Genomic DNA, 15350 nt, shown 5'->3' on the forward strand with positions numbered 1-15350 from the left:
TTGGTAAGGAATTTATTTTTCAAATAGGGTTTCACAGCATGTCTAATGGTATCCTAGAATTGACCTATATTTTTATTCAAATTATGAAGAATTTGAATTAGGTTCACTTGAGATTATGCAGACAAGTAGAACTAACTTATACTTATGAAATATATATTTGAACCATCCTATATTTCCATGAAATTTAATCATAAGGTACTGGAGTACTGAAATGTTTACCTTTTGAATGGTTATTGAATGGGATAATTTTTCCCTGAGATTCTTTTCCAGAATTTTGTCAGCTTTCACATTACATTGCTGTATTTTGATCCACTTTCTTCCATGAATCCCATGAGATACACCTTTCAGTGTTAAATAGATGTATAAATAGTTCAAAATGAACTTTTTTGAATTAAAGATTTCATTGGATAAGTCCTCCTAAATTTGGCTTTTACTTCTCACAAGCAGAATTTGCATGTTTTATTCTTAGACAAATTTTTATATTATGAGATAAGAGAGTACAAAAATGTTCCGATTGTACATGAATACATTTCATCTGTAAGAAGTGTGTGCTACTAATGAACAACTTCAAAATTAGGCTTTTTAAAATAAATTGGAATCCTTGACTAGATACAATAATATAAAATACTGTTCTTTTACAATTACTTTCTCTGTTGGTAAAATTGGAGTCCCTGCAACATCTGGTAAGAAGTTCTATGTTCTTGACAGTGACTTCCAGAGCAGATCTGTTCAATGTACTGAGAAGTTTTTGTCACTCTCCAGTCCTGCACACTCAGCCTAAAAGCTGGAGGTTAAACTTCATTGTGTCGTATTCATACATCATCTGTAATGAATTCTGTAGGTTAGATTCTGCTTTTGTTTACACCGGTGCAACTCCGTAGTCTTCTGCTGATGCTTTCAGTCCTGTGCAACTCTGGGCATAATTAGCAATATGCTAGGAAGGAACTAGCATTGGTGTCAGCCTGGGTATCCCCTCTCCTGCTCACACATACAAACTGTTCTGCCCTTTACCTGCTGTTCCATTTCCTCCTTCCTCTTAAAGACGATCCTGCAGTTGTGTGTTTCATGAGTCCTAAAAGTCTCCTCTGGCCAACTGTAGAGTGCAGGCTGTGAATAACTTATGATCTTTGAGGGGAAATCAGGGACTAATAATAAATGTACACTGTTGGATGCTTTTCTTCCTGATGAAGGTTCTAGAAACATTTTTGAACTGAAAGTTTAAATTATTTTTGACATAAGTCCCCAGTGGCTGGAGGAGAAGGGGAATGGCCACGAGCTTTGTGGTTCAGAGGCCGACTTCACTGTTTCAGTAGATATGAGTTACTTAGCTAGTGTTTATCATAGTTAGTAACTTGCAATTTTGTTTCTAGATACAGCATAAATACCATTTGTGGTCTTTTCTAGATAACAGATTGACAAGTAACTTCTTCCTACTGGAACTTTAAGAGCAAAGTTAAAACTTTAAGACACACATGAAAAATTCTTCATTTTTGCTAGGAAATGTGAATCATTACCGTGTTTAACAATTTTGACACTACTTTGGAAAACAGAGTACTTTCTGAAAGGACAATGCTGTATTGCTTCCATTATTTGTTTCTAAACTGAAATGGTATATTCTTTGTTTTCAGTTTTTATTTTATTAAATTTTTCTCAGGAATATTATCAGTGTTTATTACTACAAAAACAGGTGAAAATCTATGCAAAAAACTATTAATACTTTTTCTAGGTAAATATTGGGGTTTATTTTGATAGACGGAAGGACCCGGGGGGGAGGTATTCAGTAGATTAATGCTTTTGATGAATGGAATTCAATGTGGTTTGCTGCAGAACTAAAAGAGAACTCCCAAAACACAATACCACCTCTGAGTTTAAGAAAACAATACATCTCTAATCCCCAAATAAAACTTTTTGTTTGAATAAACAGTTTACTGTTGTAGACTTAGAATTCTTAGCCTATAAATATTTACATTTAAGAATTGTGCTACACCATTTGCAGAGCATACACTCCACTTCATCTTTCTCCTGTTTTTGTTTTTTAAAACTTTTGAATACTTCCTTGTGTTCCCATTTTAGTGTGTCAAATCTTTAAACCGTTATCTAACAGTTTGAAATGTGCATGTGGTGGGCATGAGATTCATCAGTACGTTCAGATGCACACACTACAGAACTTGTGTGCATGTCTGTTTGTTTGTTGTGTGTTTCTTCTAGATAAGCATTTTTCAAATGCGAGCACTGTGGCTGCATGTGGCCCACCAGGGGCTTTTCTTGCGGTCACAGCCTCCTGGGCAATGATTGGAGGGGAGGGAGCAAAGGAGAAGCCATTCCCGCTCCCTCTTGCTCCTGGGTGCACCGCCTTGGTGTTGATTGCTGGTGCTGCCAGCAGCAGTTGGGCCCTGCCCCCCTCTGGGGACACCTGGGGCACAACGCTGGAGGAGCAGGCAGCCAGTGAGTTCCCCATCTTCGCAGGAGTGTGGGGCTCAGACTTTGGGCTTCAGCCCTGGGGTTGCAGCATGGCAGTCTCTGGCCGTGGGGCTTCAGGCTCCAGTCATGTGGCTTTCGGCTCAGTCCCGCCGCTGCCTCTCCCCCTTCTAGGGTTTAATTTGTCCCCAGGCTTGGCAGGGCTGAATAAGTCTGCGGTGAATAGTGATACTTGTATGTTTAATACCACTTTTCACAACAGACTTACTAGCTAGCAATAAATAAATTACAAAGATTTGGATGTGTATATGTGCATATTTATTTGTTTTTCCTAAAACTAATTAAGTATTTTAGGAAATAGTGGTGAGAGCTGCACCAGCAAGAGTTGATGGCCATACTCGAGGCCATCAAATAATTTGTCTGAGAACCCTGTTCTAGACTAATACATAGCCTTATTTCAACAGGTAGCTTTGATGTATACACAGAGTAATGTATTATCATAATACATATAGCTCATGCAATGTATTGTGTTTTCTTAATGAAACAAGTTTATTTTTTTTTATATATTTGAATGATAGAAAAGTAGGGTGAAAATCGGGGGGGGTGGGGGGGGAAGAGTGTACTTTTTGTGATTTTATTTTTTTTTCTCCTTTCCCCTGGTCAAAATAGTTTTAGACTGAAAACAAAGGGGCTTACATATTCTCCAGGACTTGGCGCTGTAAAAAGTAAAGCATGAGTAAGTTAACTAGGCTTCATTTGATCTCTCAAGCTACTTGGATTTGTCAAAGAAAGAACTCTATCCAAAGTCGATAGTGATCACATTTTAATTCCTGCTAAGAGACCTGTTTGCAACACTTTAAACAATTGCCACTAATTAAATAAACTGTCCCTTTCAGGCCAAAAATTCCTGTGGAGTCACCTCAAGGAAAATACAGTTAATTTCATACTCTCTTCTTAAAGGCTTTAATTCAGCACTAACTTGGTAGGTAGGTGGGGAAATTGTTTTTACAACTGATTTTAAGATTTTAAAATATAAGGATTTTTAAAAATATGAATGAGTCTTTGCGTGACTGTTAGAGAGATGGTAGTCTTCTGTTATCTGTCTGCCACTTTTTTCATTGTAAACACTGCTTGAAGTACAGCTGGAAATTTGCATGGTATTTGTGTTACACATCAACACGTAACATAAGACACAGTTGAGCAAGTTCACTAGTGATGTGCAGGTGAGAAATTGCTTTGGTTTCTAAATTACAACATTTTGCTGATGTACTTTTTCATCAGCACTTTTTCATTCCCGTTCCCCAGCTTTCAGATTGCATAACAAAATTTTGTAATACAAAGCAGAAATATTGCTACATCCAGCGAAATGGAGTCAGTACCCTGCTGATTATCGTCTGCTTAAAAGCTGTGCAGTAACAACCAACTGACTAGTCTCGAAATAATAGATATAAGGATTTGTGCTAGCAAAACCAATCACTGAGCCTTGGAGACATATGCAAATGACAGAGAATCTGGTTTAAGAAAACAATTTTTCAGTGCTCTGCTTTATATAAGAATGACTTGTTTTTTGTTTTCTTTATGCCTGCTGATTGCATTATAATTGCACTCCTGTGACGGAGAACATTGCAAGACAGATGCATAAACTGGTGCCATGGCTGCTCTGTGGATTGATGAGCAGAGCTATTTATGGAAACTGTTCTGATTATATAGATATTATAGAAGTTATTTATAATAGGCTTCTGTGGATTTGGAAGGCGGGGCTGAATAATAGCAATATATATTGGAAAGTCTGATAGTGGTGTTACTGTCATTGCTAACTTTAGAAATAATTCCTCAGTAAAAAGTGTGATAAATTAATTGAGCTCAGTGTTTTTTATTTTTGTCACCCATACTTTATGTTGTGGAATTAACTGTCATTGTGCATGACCCTGTGTGGAGGCAAAATGTAAAAACATTGCTCACTGAGTGTATTAAACATTCCAGAAAAGAACAAAATTAAAATATGACCATATATTAATTTACAGCACCTAAAATTATGCGAGGTGCTCAGAGTGCAAAAAAAGATTTGGTCCCTGCCTTAAGAACTCTTATCTAATTTCAGATATGATGTAATAAGAGTAGGAAGGAGGATGGGGGATGCTGTATGATCATTCATTTACTCATCAGAAGCGCATGAGCAGTGTAGTTACACTTTTTTACATTTATGACACTGGTATAGTATGGCCAAGTATAAAGGCTGATTAGGAACTACTAGCATGTTTTTTCATGCTGAGTGGTCTGTAGTTTTGGACAGCAGGTATGATCTAACTTCAAGGTTCAAATAGGATATTCATAATTTCAGATTCAGTGGGGTAGTATTATCTAATTTAATTTCTAGATGCTAGCTTAGCTGGTTTTGCAACCCTTTGGGGCTTTGATTTTGGGATTAATACTATTATTTCATCTGTAAAAACATTGTTTCTATGATAGTCATTCGTTAGATGGTTTTTGGGAGCTGTGCATTGAGGTTATGGGACAGGGAAGACTAGGGATTTAGGGTACATCTATCCTGCCCAAAAAAAAAAAAAAAAAAGTGAGTTCTTAATTTTGGTTCACTAACTTCGAATTGAGTTACCTTAAAATAAAAGTGAAGACTCGTCTGTCTTCACTGTTGTTTTTACCCAAGTTAACTAACCTGGGTTAAGAAATAAACCTTTTTTTGCAGGGTAGACATACCCTTAATGTGTAATAGGAAGGTGTAAGTGAAAACTCACTCTGGATATGTCTTCACTGAAGAATTAACTTGGGCTAGAGCCCTGACTCCACCAGGAGATACAACTAAAGGAAGAAGTCTGTCTCCTAGTCCATTGTCTAGCCTTGGTTTCCCTCCAGCAGAACCATTGATACCACCACTTGATTCAGAATTGGCATTTTCTCTCTTGGGAGACTCTAAAGTACTCAACCAACGGACGTCGTCTCTGAGGCACGCCTTCCCAGACAGGGGACCCAGACCAGTTTGGAGCCAACCTCTATCACATTACCTGCCTTGGAACTGTGGGTGGGTACCCCGTGCCGTGGAGATCTCTGCAGCCACCTGTGACCCATGTTCCTGGCCATATTGGGGACCATGGGACGCGTACCAACCTGTGGAGGCAACACTATCTGCTAGGGGGTCAGTCCACCCTTCCTCTCCAAGAAGACAGCCAGAGCCTCTTCATGCCCCATTGAAGGAGAAGGAGTATGAGCAGGATCCAGTGAGATTGTCCTCGTTGTCTCCAGATGAAGCAGTCACCCCTGCATCTCCATCTCACTCCATCTGCATCTCCATCATCACTCTCTGATCCCTGGGGGTATATATAGACTTGCCCCGAAGAGAAAGTTCCACATGACTTCATACAAGCCTAGACTGATGGCTCAAAAGTTTTACCACCACCGACCTTGTAAGGCACCCATAAAAGGCAACAGGTTCATTTTCCCTGCACCTTCTGCAGAAACATCATCGTCCCAATCCCAGCCTCCATTGAAATGATATTTTTGTTGGAGAGTGCAAACTAATGATGCTAGCACTTACGGATTCCCACATACCCTTTCCTTCCCACACTAGGAATGCAGAAACAGACAAGTGGGTACTAAATATCATCCATTCTGGCTATGCGATGAAATTTCCCTACCTGCTCCCCTCCCCATTACCACCCCTTTTCAGGGCCATTCTCACAAGGAGATTCTCAAATGAGAAGTAGAATCCTCCTTGCAGCGAGGAGTAATAGAATGGGTACCTGATCAGCACCAACGAAAGGGGTTTTTACTCACCTTACTTACTAGTATCCAGAAAGAACAGTGGAGGGAGACCATCCTCAATCTCCACTATCTCAACGGCTGTATTCACAAGCAGAAATTTTGCATGGTTACCCTGGCATTTTATAATCCGATCCCTAGAAAAAGGTTTGTGGTTTACAGCTCTCAGTATGAAGGACATGTATTTTCACTTGGACATTCACCACACACTCAGATGCTTTCTCAGATTCATAGTTGGGCCCAACCATTTTCAATACAGAGTATTGTTTATTAACAAAAGAAGATGGGATTTTAAATGAGTTCAGGTATAAGAGAGAAAGTTTAGAAAGGGTTACAAGCAAATAAAAGTGAAAACACATCTAAAAGTAAAACTTAATCTAGCAAGTTTGGTTCAAGACTTCCAGCAAGATGGTGACTAAATAAGGGAGCTCTCCCAGTGCTGTAAAAAACCCACCCCCATGAGGGTCTACTTCAAATCTACATCATCCTTGTTTTGGAGCGCTCTGAAGTCTGCAAAGCTTTCTTACTAATTGCAGAAAAGATTCCACTAGAAAATTCTAGGCAGCTAAGTAGAAGTGTTTCTCTGGACACAACAGAAACTTAAATCCCCAGAGGCTGTGGGTATTGCCTTATTCTGGACTATCTTCTTTCCCTGGAAACAACATCAAGCCTTCCCATCAACTCTTTATGGATCCACCTGGCACCAATCCATGCATACCACCCACCTGCATATGGTAATTTTAATTCTCACTCATTAACTGATTACCAGATTCTGTAAGAGTCTGATCAGAACCTTTCCACCAGTAAGGAAGCCTACTCCTCAGTGGGATTTAAACTTTGTTCTTCTGGTGCTTACTAAGCCTCCCATCGAACCACTAACTACATGTTCCATGTCTCTCCTATCTGTGCAGGTTGCGTTCCTGATCACAATGATTTCAGCCAGGAGAGTGGGTGAGCTTGTAACACTGATGGTGGACCCTCCTTATGCTATTTTATATGGAGACAAAGTCTCGTGTTTACATCCAAAGTTCACCCCAGAGCAGTTTGAGTTTCACTTGAACCAGTTAATCCACTTACTTGTGTTCCCCCTCCATCTGCAAAAGCACATGTATCTGAAAAAGAGAGGAGACTTCATTCCCTCTATGCAACGAGCCCTGTCCTTTTACCTGCAAAGAACAAAAGCAATCAGAAAATCTCTCGATTTATTGCCATAGCTGAAAGTTTGAGGCCAAGCTGTTTCCTCTCAGAGGATCTATATCTTACTCTTCCATAAGCGGTCTAATTTTCCTCCCCCTCCTGGGGGTGAGAGAGAGCACAAGTGGTATCAATGGCATCGCTTCAAGAAATACCTCTTCTTGACATTTGCAGAGCAGCTATGTGGATTCCATCCACATATTTGTGAGATATGCTTTAGTTCAAGCCTGTTATTCCCCCATTCTGTATTTGGTCATTTGACCAAAGCACCCAGCATTTGTCTTTGCTGAATTTCATTTTGTTGTCTATTTCCCAGTTCTCCAATTTATCAAGATCCCTCTGAATTTTAGCTGTATCCTCCAGAGTTTTTGCAAACCCGTCCTGCCCAAGGTTTGTGTCATCTGCACACTTGATCAGTTTGTTCCTATATTCCTACATCCAGGTCATTAATAAAGACGCTAAATAACACACATCCCTCCCAATTCAGTTTTTTTACAATGAAAGGAGTTAAAGTAGCTCTTGGACCACACACCATTGAGTAAAGGGCATTCATTCTCATGGGTAGCTTTATAGCAGGAAGTACAACGGTGGAGGAGTTGTTGGGAAGTAGAAATGAGGACCAGGCTGCGGGAGCCTCACTTCCTGAAAACAAATAGGAAGCTAACAGAAATTTATACATGTCTTATGAGTGATTTATAACAGAACAGTAGATCTGTGTGAAATTATTTGTGCAAGATATGTCACCTTTCCTGGAGTATTTGGCCTTTATATTTTGTAAAGAAAATTAAAGGTAATGGAAACCTGCAACCATGTGAGGGTATAACACAAGTTATTAATAAATCGGAGTTTAATTAAGTTTATGCCATACCTGCTTGTAACTTGTCTGTTAGAGTCGACTTCATTATTTTGTTTAAAAAAATCTGTGTAACCTGTCTTTAAAAAATGTCAGTAGGGACTATTTCCAGCCTATTTGAGGGCAGCAGCCAGAGTTTTTTTGTTTTGTTTTTTAAACCCTCAGACTATCCTCTATTTTTATGTGCTGGGCATAAAAATAGCTTTCATGAAATGATCTAGATTTAATCAGAAAGCGGGGGTGGGCGGAGTAGGCATCTAATGTCAAACTTTTAAATTTCAGACCATTTAAAACTTCAAAGCTTTTCTACCCAAATAGCTCTTTCCTCTGCAAAAGGTAACTGGGACACAGCATCCTGTTAAAGTCAGCCTGGTATTTTTCACTTTTGTGTCAACAAATCCAAGTATAGTCCAGATGTTCCAGTGCAGTGAATGTTTTTGGCTTTTAGAATTATGTTTCATTTGACTTTTGTAATAAAAAATCCATAACACATTCATTAAAGGCTGAAAATATAACGTGCATGGTCTGGACAGAGACTATGATGATATTTGTACCCCATTTGTCTTGGGTAAATGTAGTAGGCAGTACTTATGAGAGAAATACGTATTTATAGGAGTAAGCTTAAGGTAGCAACCTTTTTAGTTTCAGTTCTGCATTACATTAAATTCAGTGAGTTACTTTGATCAGCAGCCATAAAGATACATTTTTAGGGATGATTTTTTTGTTTTATGTTTGTATAGGACCCAGCACAACAGTCCTTGAATAGTGTTCCTAGGCACTCCAGTAATACTTACTTTCTGTCTTTCTGTCTTATCTGGCAATCTGTTTCACTGATGCTTGTTTAAACCTAAACCTATTTTACTACCCCTAAACTAGTCTGGGGGCCAGCTTCTGTAAATATCATAAAAGGTAGTGCAAGTGCAAACCGGATTGTAGTGTTGCTTCTTTCAGAGTGCAGATATCTCCTGTGTAATGCATCTTATTAAAAAAAGAAATCTAATTGAGATCTATCCAAGCTATTTCCTAATATCAATATCATTAGAGTATTCATTGACCCTATAATCAAACAAAAGGGAAACAATGACTGAAAGTCAGAATAGTCTTTTACATAAATTAACAGAACACTTAAAGTGCTTTTAGAGGAAAAGTGTACTCACTTTGTACTTAAGTGTTTCCTCCATAATCTGTTAAAACGGTTGCAAAAAATTACTGTCTTTAATGAGGGAAAAACCCAATTTACCTGGATTGATTAGTGAAATTGAGCTGTTTTAGTTCACAATATGTACTGAAAAGAGCAGAAATCTCCATACAAAATAATGATTTTTGAGTGTTCAGCAGTGTTGTTCAAAACCTTTCAGCATCCCATCAATAAAACAGTAGGATTGTGCAGGTAGTCCACTCATGCTAAATAGGCTGTGCTCTATTTAGTAGAACCACCAGCAATTAAATGGTAATGCTGGCCCTCCAGTGATCATAATCAGGCTTCAGAGTTCTCACTCCAGTGGGATAAATAGTGACACTCACACTTAGTACAATTGTCTGGCACATTTGGACAACAGTTCGGTTTACATTATAAGGGCTACCATTGCAGTCAAAAGAGGTAAACCTCTCCTTTCTGATTTTTCCTCCCCAGAGGTTTTGAACACCTACGCTTCTCATAGAAGGAAGTGCTCAGTACCTCTGAAAACCAGACCATTTTTAGAAGTCATATTCCATTCTGTGTAACTGCAAAATCTGGGAGAAAACCTTACAACCTTGGAATTTGTGGTGTTGTTTTTTTCAATAACTACATATTCTTATCTGGGTATTAACCTTATTCCATTAGTTTGTTGCACTGTATAGCATACAGAACATTTCTGTCTTTTAAATATATAGCTTTCATATATCTCAGAAATATACACCAGCTTCTGTGGGAATTCATGACTAATGCTAGTTGTAGTTCTGCGGAGGTAAAGTCTAGTCTAAAATGTTACTTGATGTTTTTGTCTCCATGTAAATTTCTCCAGCATTTATACTTTGGTTCACAACTTTTAATGCTAATTAAGATTTAAGCCTAAAACAATTTAATGTAAAATGGCATCTGCTGGTTACCAATTGTAGAGCAATGTTTACAGTTTTTAATTTATGAAATAATTATGTAGAATTTTGAGAAGTGTTCAGGATTGGCTTAATTCTGCTTCCATGGAAGGAAAACTCCTAGTAACCTCAGAGGGAACAGAATTATGCCAATACAAGTGCTTCTGAAAATCTTATTTGTTAAGAGACAATCACTGCACCTTTTGATTTAAAAAAAAATGTATGAATGGACTTTAAAATTACAGAATTAAGGATTGGAATTTTATTAAGGCTAATGTGTTCTTTTTTCTTTCTAGGTGGAGTCATTCATTTTGGATCAGGATGATTTGGAAAATCCAATGTTGGAGACTGCTTCCAAATTGCTTTTGTCTAGTACTGCTGATGGTGCTGACTTGAGGACAGTAGACCCAGAAACCCAAGCTAGATTAGAAGCTTTACTAGAAGCTGCAGGTAAGTACTCATGTCTTTTAAGGGCTCAGTCCTGCAACCCTTACTCCTGAGACCATAATGGGTCTGCTTGCATAAGTACTAATCTTCATGTGTAAGTGTGACAGTCTTGGGGCTTAATTAATGCAGTGTGAACTTTCAGTGGTGTGAAAATTATTTTGCAGGGGGGATGGGACTAATTAAAATACATTCCTTTCCAAAAGTATTTGAAAGTGCAGGAAAAAGAAATGTCCTGATATCATTCTCTGTTGACTACAGAACTCCACCTTATTTTATTTGTAATATATTTATATGATGCTAGTAAAGCTCAATTAATTTCCCCACCTCCCATTTCGGAATTATTTCCCACGTGCAAGGCCACACTTCAGACTGAGAGTGAGTGAAAGTACTCTGTCTGAATTATAGAGCTTGTGTTTTACTTTTGTTTCTGTAGTTGCCCTGGTTAAGACTCCACCTTTCTAGGTCTTTAACCATATCTTCTATATGGGCTTTATTTTATTTTATTTTTTAATGGAAAGGATGGCTACCCTTTTAGCTCTTCCCTGTGAAGGAAGTAGAAATCAGTGCCCACCATTTATCAGCCTCTTTTTTTCTGTAAGGTAGCTCTCCTGTAATAGAGTAGCCTCCAGTTCAGTTTTTCCTTTATTTTTATTTATATTTGAGTTCCTTACCAAAATTATATTGCAAGCTTTAACAAACAAAATAGTCATCCCCAAAAGCTTAACATATCTACTTGCAAAGGTGGTGGTAAGCTTAACTTCTTAATGGGGTTGATTCATTGTGCTGTCAGGATCCAGGCAATGGGTCCCCACTGGTGGAAAATCCCCCCCTAGAACAGTGAGGCAAATACATTTGTCAGCAACCTCATCTCCACTGGGAAGAGAGAGAGCTGTTCAGTGCCGTTTAGAAAGTGAGTGGGGCTAGCCAGACAGGGTGTGAAACTAGTGTTCCAGGGAGAAGTGCTGATGGAGCACAAATCCTGAGCAGCCTCAACCACAGGGCTTCATGGAGTTCTGCCAGAACTTAGCTTCTCACTTCCTGAAACATATGTACTATTTTTAATAATTAGAACACTCATATTCACTTGGTATTGTTGGGTCTCAGATCAGAGTTGAAATTTTTCTTGAAAGCTTTATAGAAACCTGTACAACTGTTTGTCTTCCAGAGGTGGTACAGAAGAAAAATGCCTGTTTTATAAAGAAATGTTTAGGATACTAAAAAGAAATGACAGGTTTCAGAGTAACAGCCGTGTTAGTCTGTATTCACAAAAAGAAAAGGAGTACTTGTGGCACTTGAGACTAACCAATTTATTTGAGCATAAGCTCAAGCTGTAGCTCACGAAAGCTTATGCTCAAATAAATTGGTTAGTCTCTAAGGTGCCACAAGTACTCCTTTTCTTTTTTTAAAAAGAAATGCTTAGTTTTAAAACTTGGAATGTGCAAATTGCCCACTGAGGTCTTGTTTTGAAATTCAGTTGGAAAAAAAACATTTACGGCATACAGTTTTCAGTAACTTAAAATCACTCACTGTTTGGTCTTTTAAGGGAGTCGTCACTTTTGTGCTGTCATCGTGAATGCAGTTATGTTACAGGATCATTGTTCAAATTGTCTAAAGTCATTTTAAAAAAACATAAATGTCCAGTGTACCTGAAATTTTCCCTATGCAATCAGTATTGGAATGGTTTCTGCTAACATATTGTATGGACTGAATTTACACTTTGTTTGTTACTTTTGTTTTCCTTTTTCGGTGTACGTATCCACTTTTCATAAATTGGAATGAAAGGAATAGGTAAATTATCCACCGCTGACGGTAAAGCATTTGCAGATCCCGAGGTGCTTCGTAGACTGACTTCCTCGGTCAGCTGTGCGTTGGATGAAGCTGCTGCTGCACTTACCCGAATGAGAGCGGAAAGCACAGCAAATGCAGGGCAGACGGACAAGTAAATAGATCTTTTGCATTTTTTTCCCTGCCACTTAAAACACATTCTTTATTGGTGTCTCCTTTCTTTCGCTATACAACAATGACATAGTTGTTGAGCTTGAACTGGCTTCAGATTGTCAATTCTGAGCATATACTTCGGGCTTTTTATTTAATCCATTTGGCACTAAGAGCTTTCCAGGTGGGAAATGCAAAATGCTTTTGCATGGGGTACTGGGAATTTATTGACATCAGTACTAAAAGCGTTAACGCATTCAAGGAAAATTCGTACTTCACTACCTTAGACATAATTTCAAATGTCAAACAAAATCTAGTAGGCTCTGAGCCTGCTATGGTAGTGTGCTTTCTTCTTCAAATTTCTTCAGGAGATGATGACTCCTGAAACTAGTGGAAGATTTTAAATATTTTTTCTAGTGCCCACTTCCTTATTTTTATTTATTTATTTTTAAAAAGAGTGGTTAATATAAATGGTGAAGTAGGGTTGAGGAACAAATAAGATCAAGATCCTTCTATGGCCTTTTTAAGTTAAGGGAGGAAGTTGTGGTCTTATGGTTAGGGCAATGGAGTGGGACTTGGGAAGTGACTTTGGATCTCTGCTCTGCCGTACTTTTTGTGGAACCTTGGACAGGTCTCTTAATCTGTCTCTGTCCCCAGTCTTCTGCTTATATGTTACACCCCTGTCTCACACTTAGTCGTCTTTATTTAGAATACAGGCCCTTCAGGGTTGGGACTATGCTTTTGGGGTGTTTGTATATCCTTTAGCATGATGCAGCCATGGTGTTGGTTGCAGCCTCAAGGCGCTACTGTAATACATATACAATGGCAAAAAACTCAGCAGTGCCTCAGTATGCCCCGTTAACAAACATTACCTGTACTCTGCCAACCCCACAGGTTTTGAAATGTTCAAGCTTTTCACCTCCTTTTAGGATCCATTCATTCTCACCCACAAGATTCTAACTAACACTGTTAAAGGACAAAAAGGGAGTTGCCACCTTCCCTCTAGCCCAGTGGTTCTCAAACTTTTGTACTGGTGACCCCTTTCACATAGGAAGCCTCTGAGTGCAACCCCCCCGCCTCCATAAATGAAAAACACTTTTTAATATATTTAATACCATTTAATACCATTATAAATGCTGGAGGCAAAGCGGGGTTTGGGGTAGAGGCTGACAGCTCACAACCCCCATGAAATAACCTTGCAACCGCCATGAGGGGTCCCGACCCCCAGTTTGAGAACCCATGCTCTAGCAGCTTTGAGCAACGTCTCAATACGCACATAGATTGGCCCTTGAGATTCCAGAGCTTCCAGGTCCTCACATACACTCTCTCACACTAGGGTGTGTCTACACTGCAGTTAAAAACCCATAGCTGGTCCATGTCAGCTCACTCAGGCTCATGAGATTTGGGCTTAGAGGCTGTTTTATTGTGGTGTAGATGCTCGGGCTGGGGTCTTATTCCAGGGACCCAGGATCCTGGCCTCTTGCAGGCTATGCTGCCATTACAGTCCTTTAGCCCAAGCCCTGTGAGCCCGAGTTAGCTGACACAGGCCAGCCACGAGTGTCTAATTACAGTGTAGACATACCCTTAGCCAACTTCTTAGAAAAACTCTCAAAGGTACAATTTAAGAACCATTTCGCAGCCTTTTGCACCTCTCTTATGCGTACTTCCTAGATATCTCAAATGTCCATTTTCGCAAAACCGTCATTAGAGCATTAGTTCTCTCATATTCCATCTCACAGCTGACAAGATCCTCAGTGATAAAAGCTGTATGTCCTGCTGCAGACACAACCTACACAATTCTGCAATGAAATTGCGGTACACTTGATCCTGAAGGTACACATGCAGCTCTTCCTTTTGCTCTTACACATTGACAGGTGCAAAATACAGATTTCCTTATGTCAGAATCACAGCTCTGTAACACGCCTCAAAGTATTCAACTCTGTTCCTCATATCACAAACACACCTTGACCAAGCAGGCTCAGTCACTGCCCCCATCTGACACTCTCCCCACACGGGAAAGTATACACATAGTTCCCATTGGCTACCCCCATCTCCAGAGGAATGGGGGGAAAGTGTGTGTTGAAATCCTGTGGGTGAGAATGGGTCCTAAAAGGAGGTGAAGAGCTTATATGTTTCAGCAACTGTGGGATAGGTAAAGTAAAGTTGTGTGTGTTAACATAGTGGAACACAGCTGAAAGAGGGCAGAGTTAAGATTGCCTGGGCAACCTTAACTGTGCATTTGCTGTTTTTTCAGAAGCTTGAGTTTTGCTCAACTCAGCATTCTGGAATGTGATATCATATCACCAAGTAACCTTAACTCTGCGTTAACGTAGTTTTTTTGCCATTGAATTTCCTGAGTTTTTTTTTAAGGAAGAGACGTGTGGTTGGTAGGAGTTAGTAGTCATTTAGGCAGTTATACATATCATGTCCTGCAGTTTGCATACCAACCCAGCCCCTCCCCACAATCAGCTGGGCCCCACCAGCCCTGCATCGGCACCTCCCCACAGTCATGCCTCTGATCCATTCAGTGTGGTTCCCCTGTCCAGCCTGTCCCCAGCTTGCAGTGCTGGGGTCTGGGTACAATAGTGAACACATCTACCTGAAGTCTTCACTTCCTGATATACAGACATTTCTGTTGACATTATTTCTCCCC

The 15350-nt window shown here is 39.4% G+C and overlaps 1 protein-coding gene across 4 annotated transcripts in view; it reads left to right on the forward strand.

Moving 5' to 3' along the window:
• ANKRD17 (ankyrin repeat domain 17) overlaps positions 1–15350 on the forward strand; it is a 131663-nt gene that overhangs the window by 52242 nt on the left and 64071 nt on the right. For all 4 annotated transcript variants that reach the window (XM_084625803.1, XM_084625804.1, XM_084625806.1 and 1 more), the window contains exons 2-3: positions 10612–10765; positions 12545–12701. In XM_084625803.1, coding sequence (XP_084481929.1) covers positions 10612–10765; positions 12545–12701 — 311 coding nt within the window. The remainder of the gene's footprint in view (positions 1–10611; positions 10766–12544; positions 12702–15350) is intronic.

Source organism: Lepidochelys olivacea (assembly GCF_965140295.1).
Source record: "Lepidochelys olivacea isolate rLepOli2 genome assembly, chromosome: 4".
NCBI classification, from domain to species: Eukaryota; Metazoa; Chordata; order Testudines; family Cheloniidae; genus Lepidochelys; species Lepidochelys olivacea.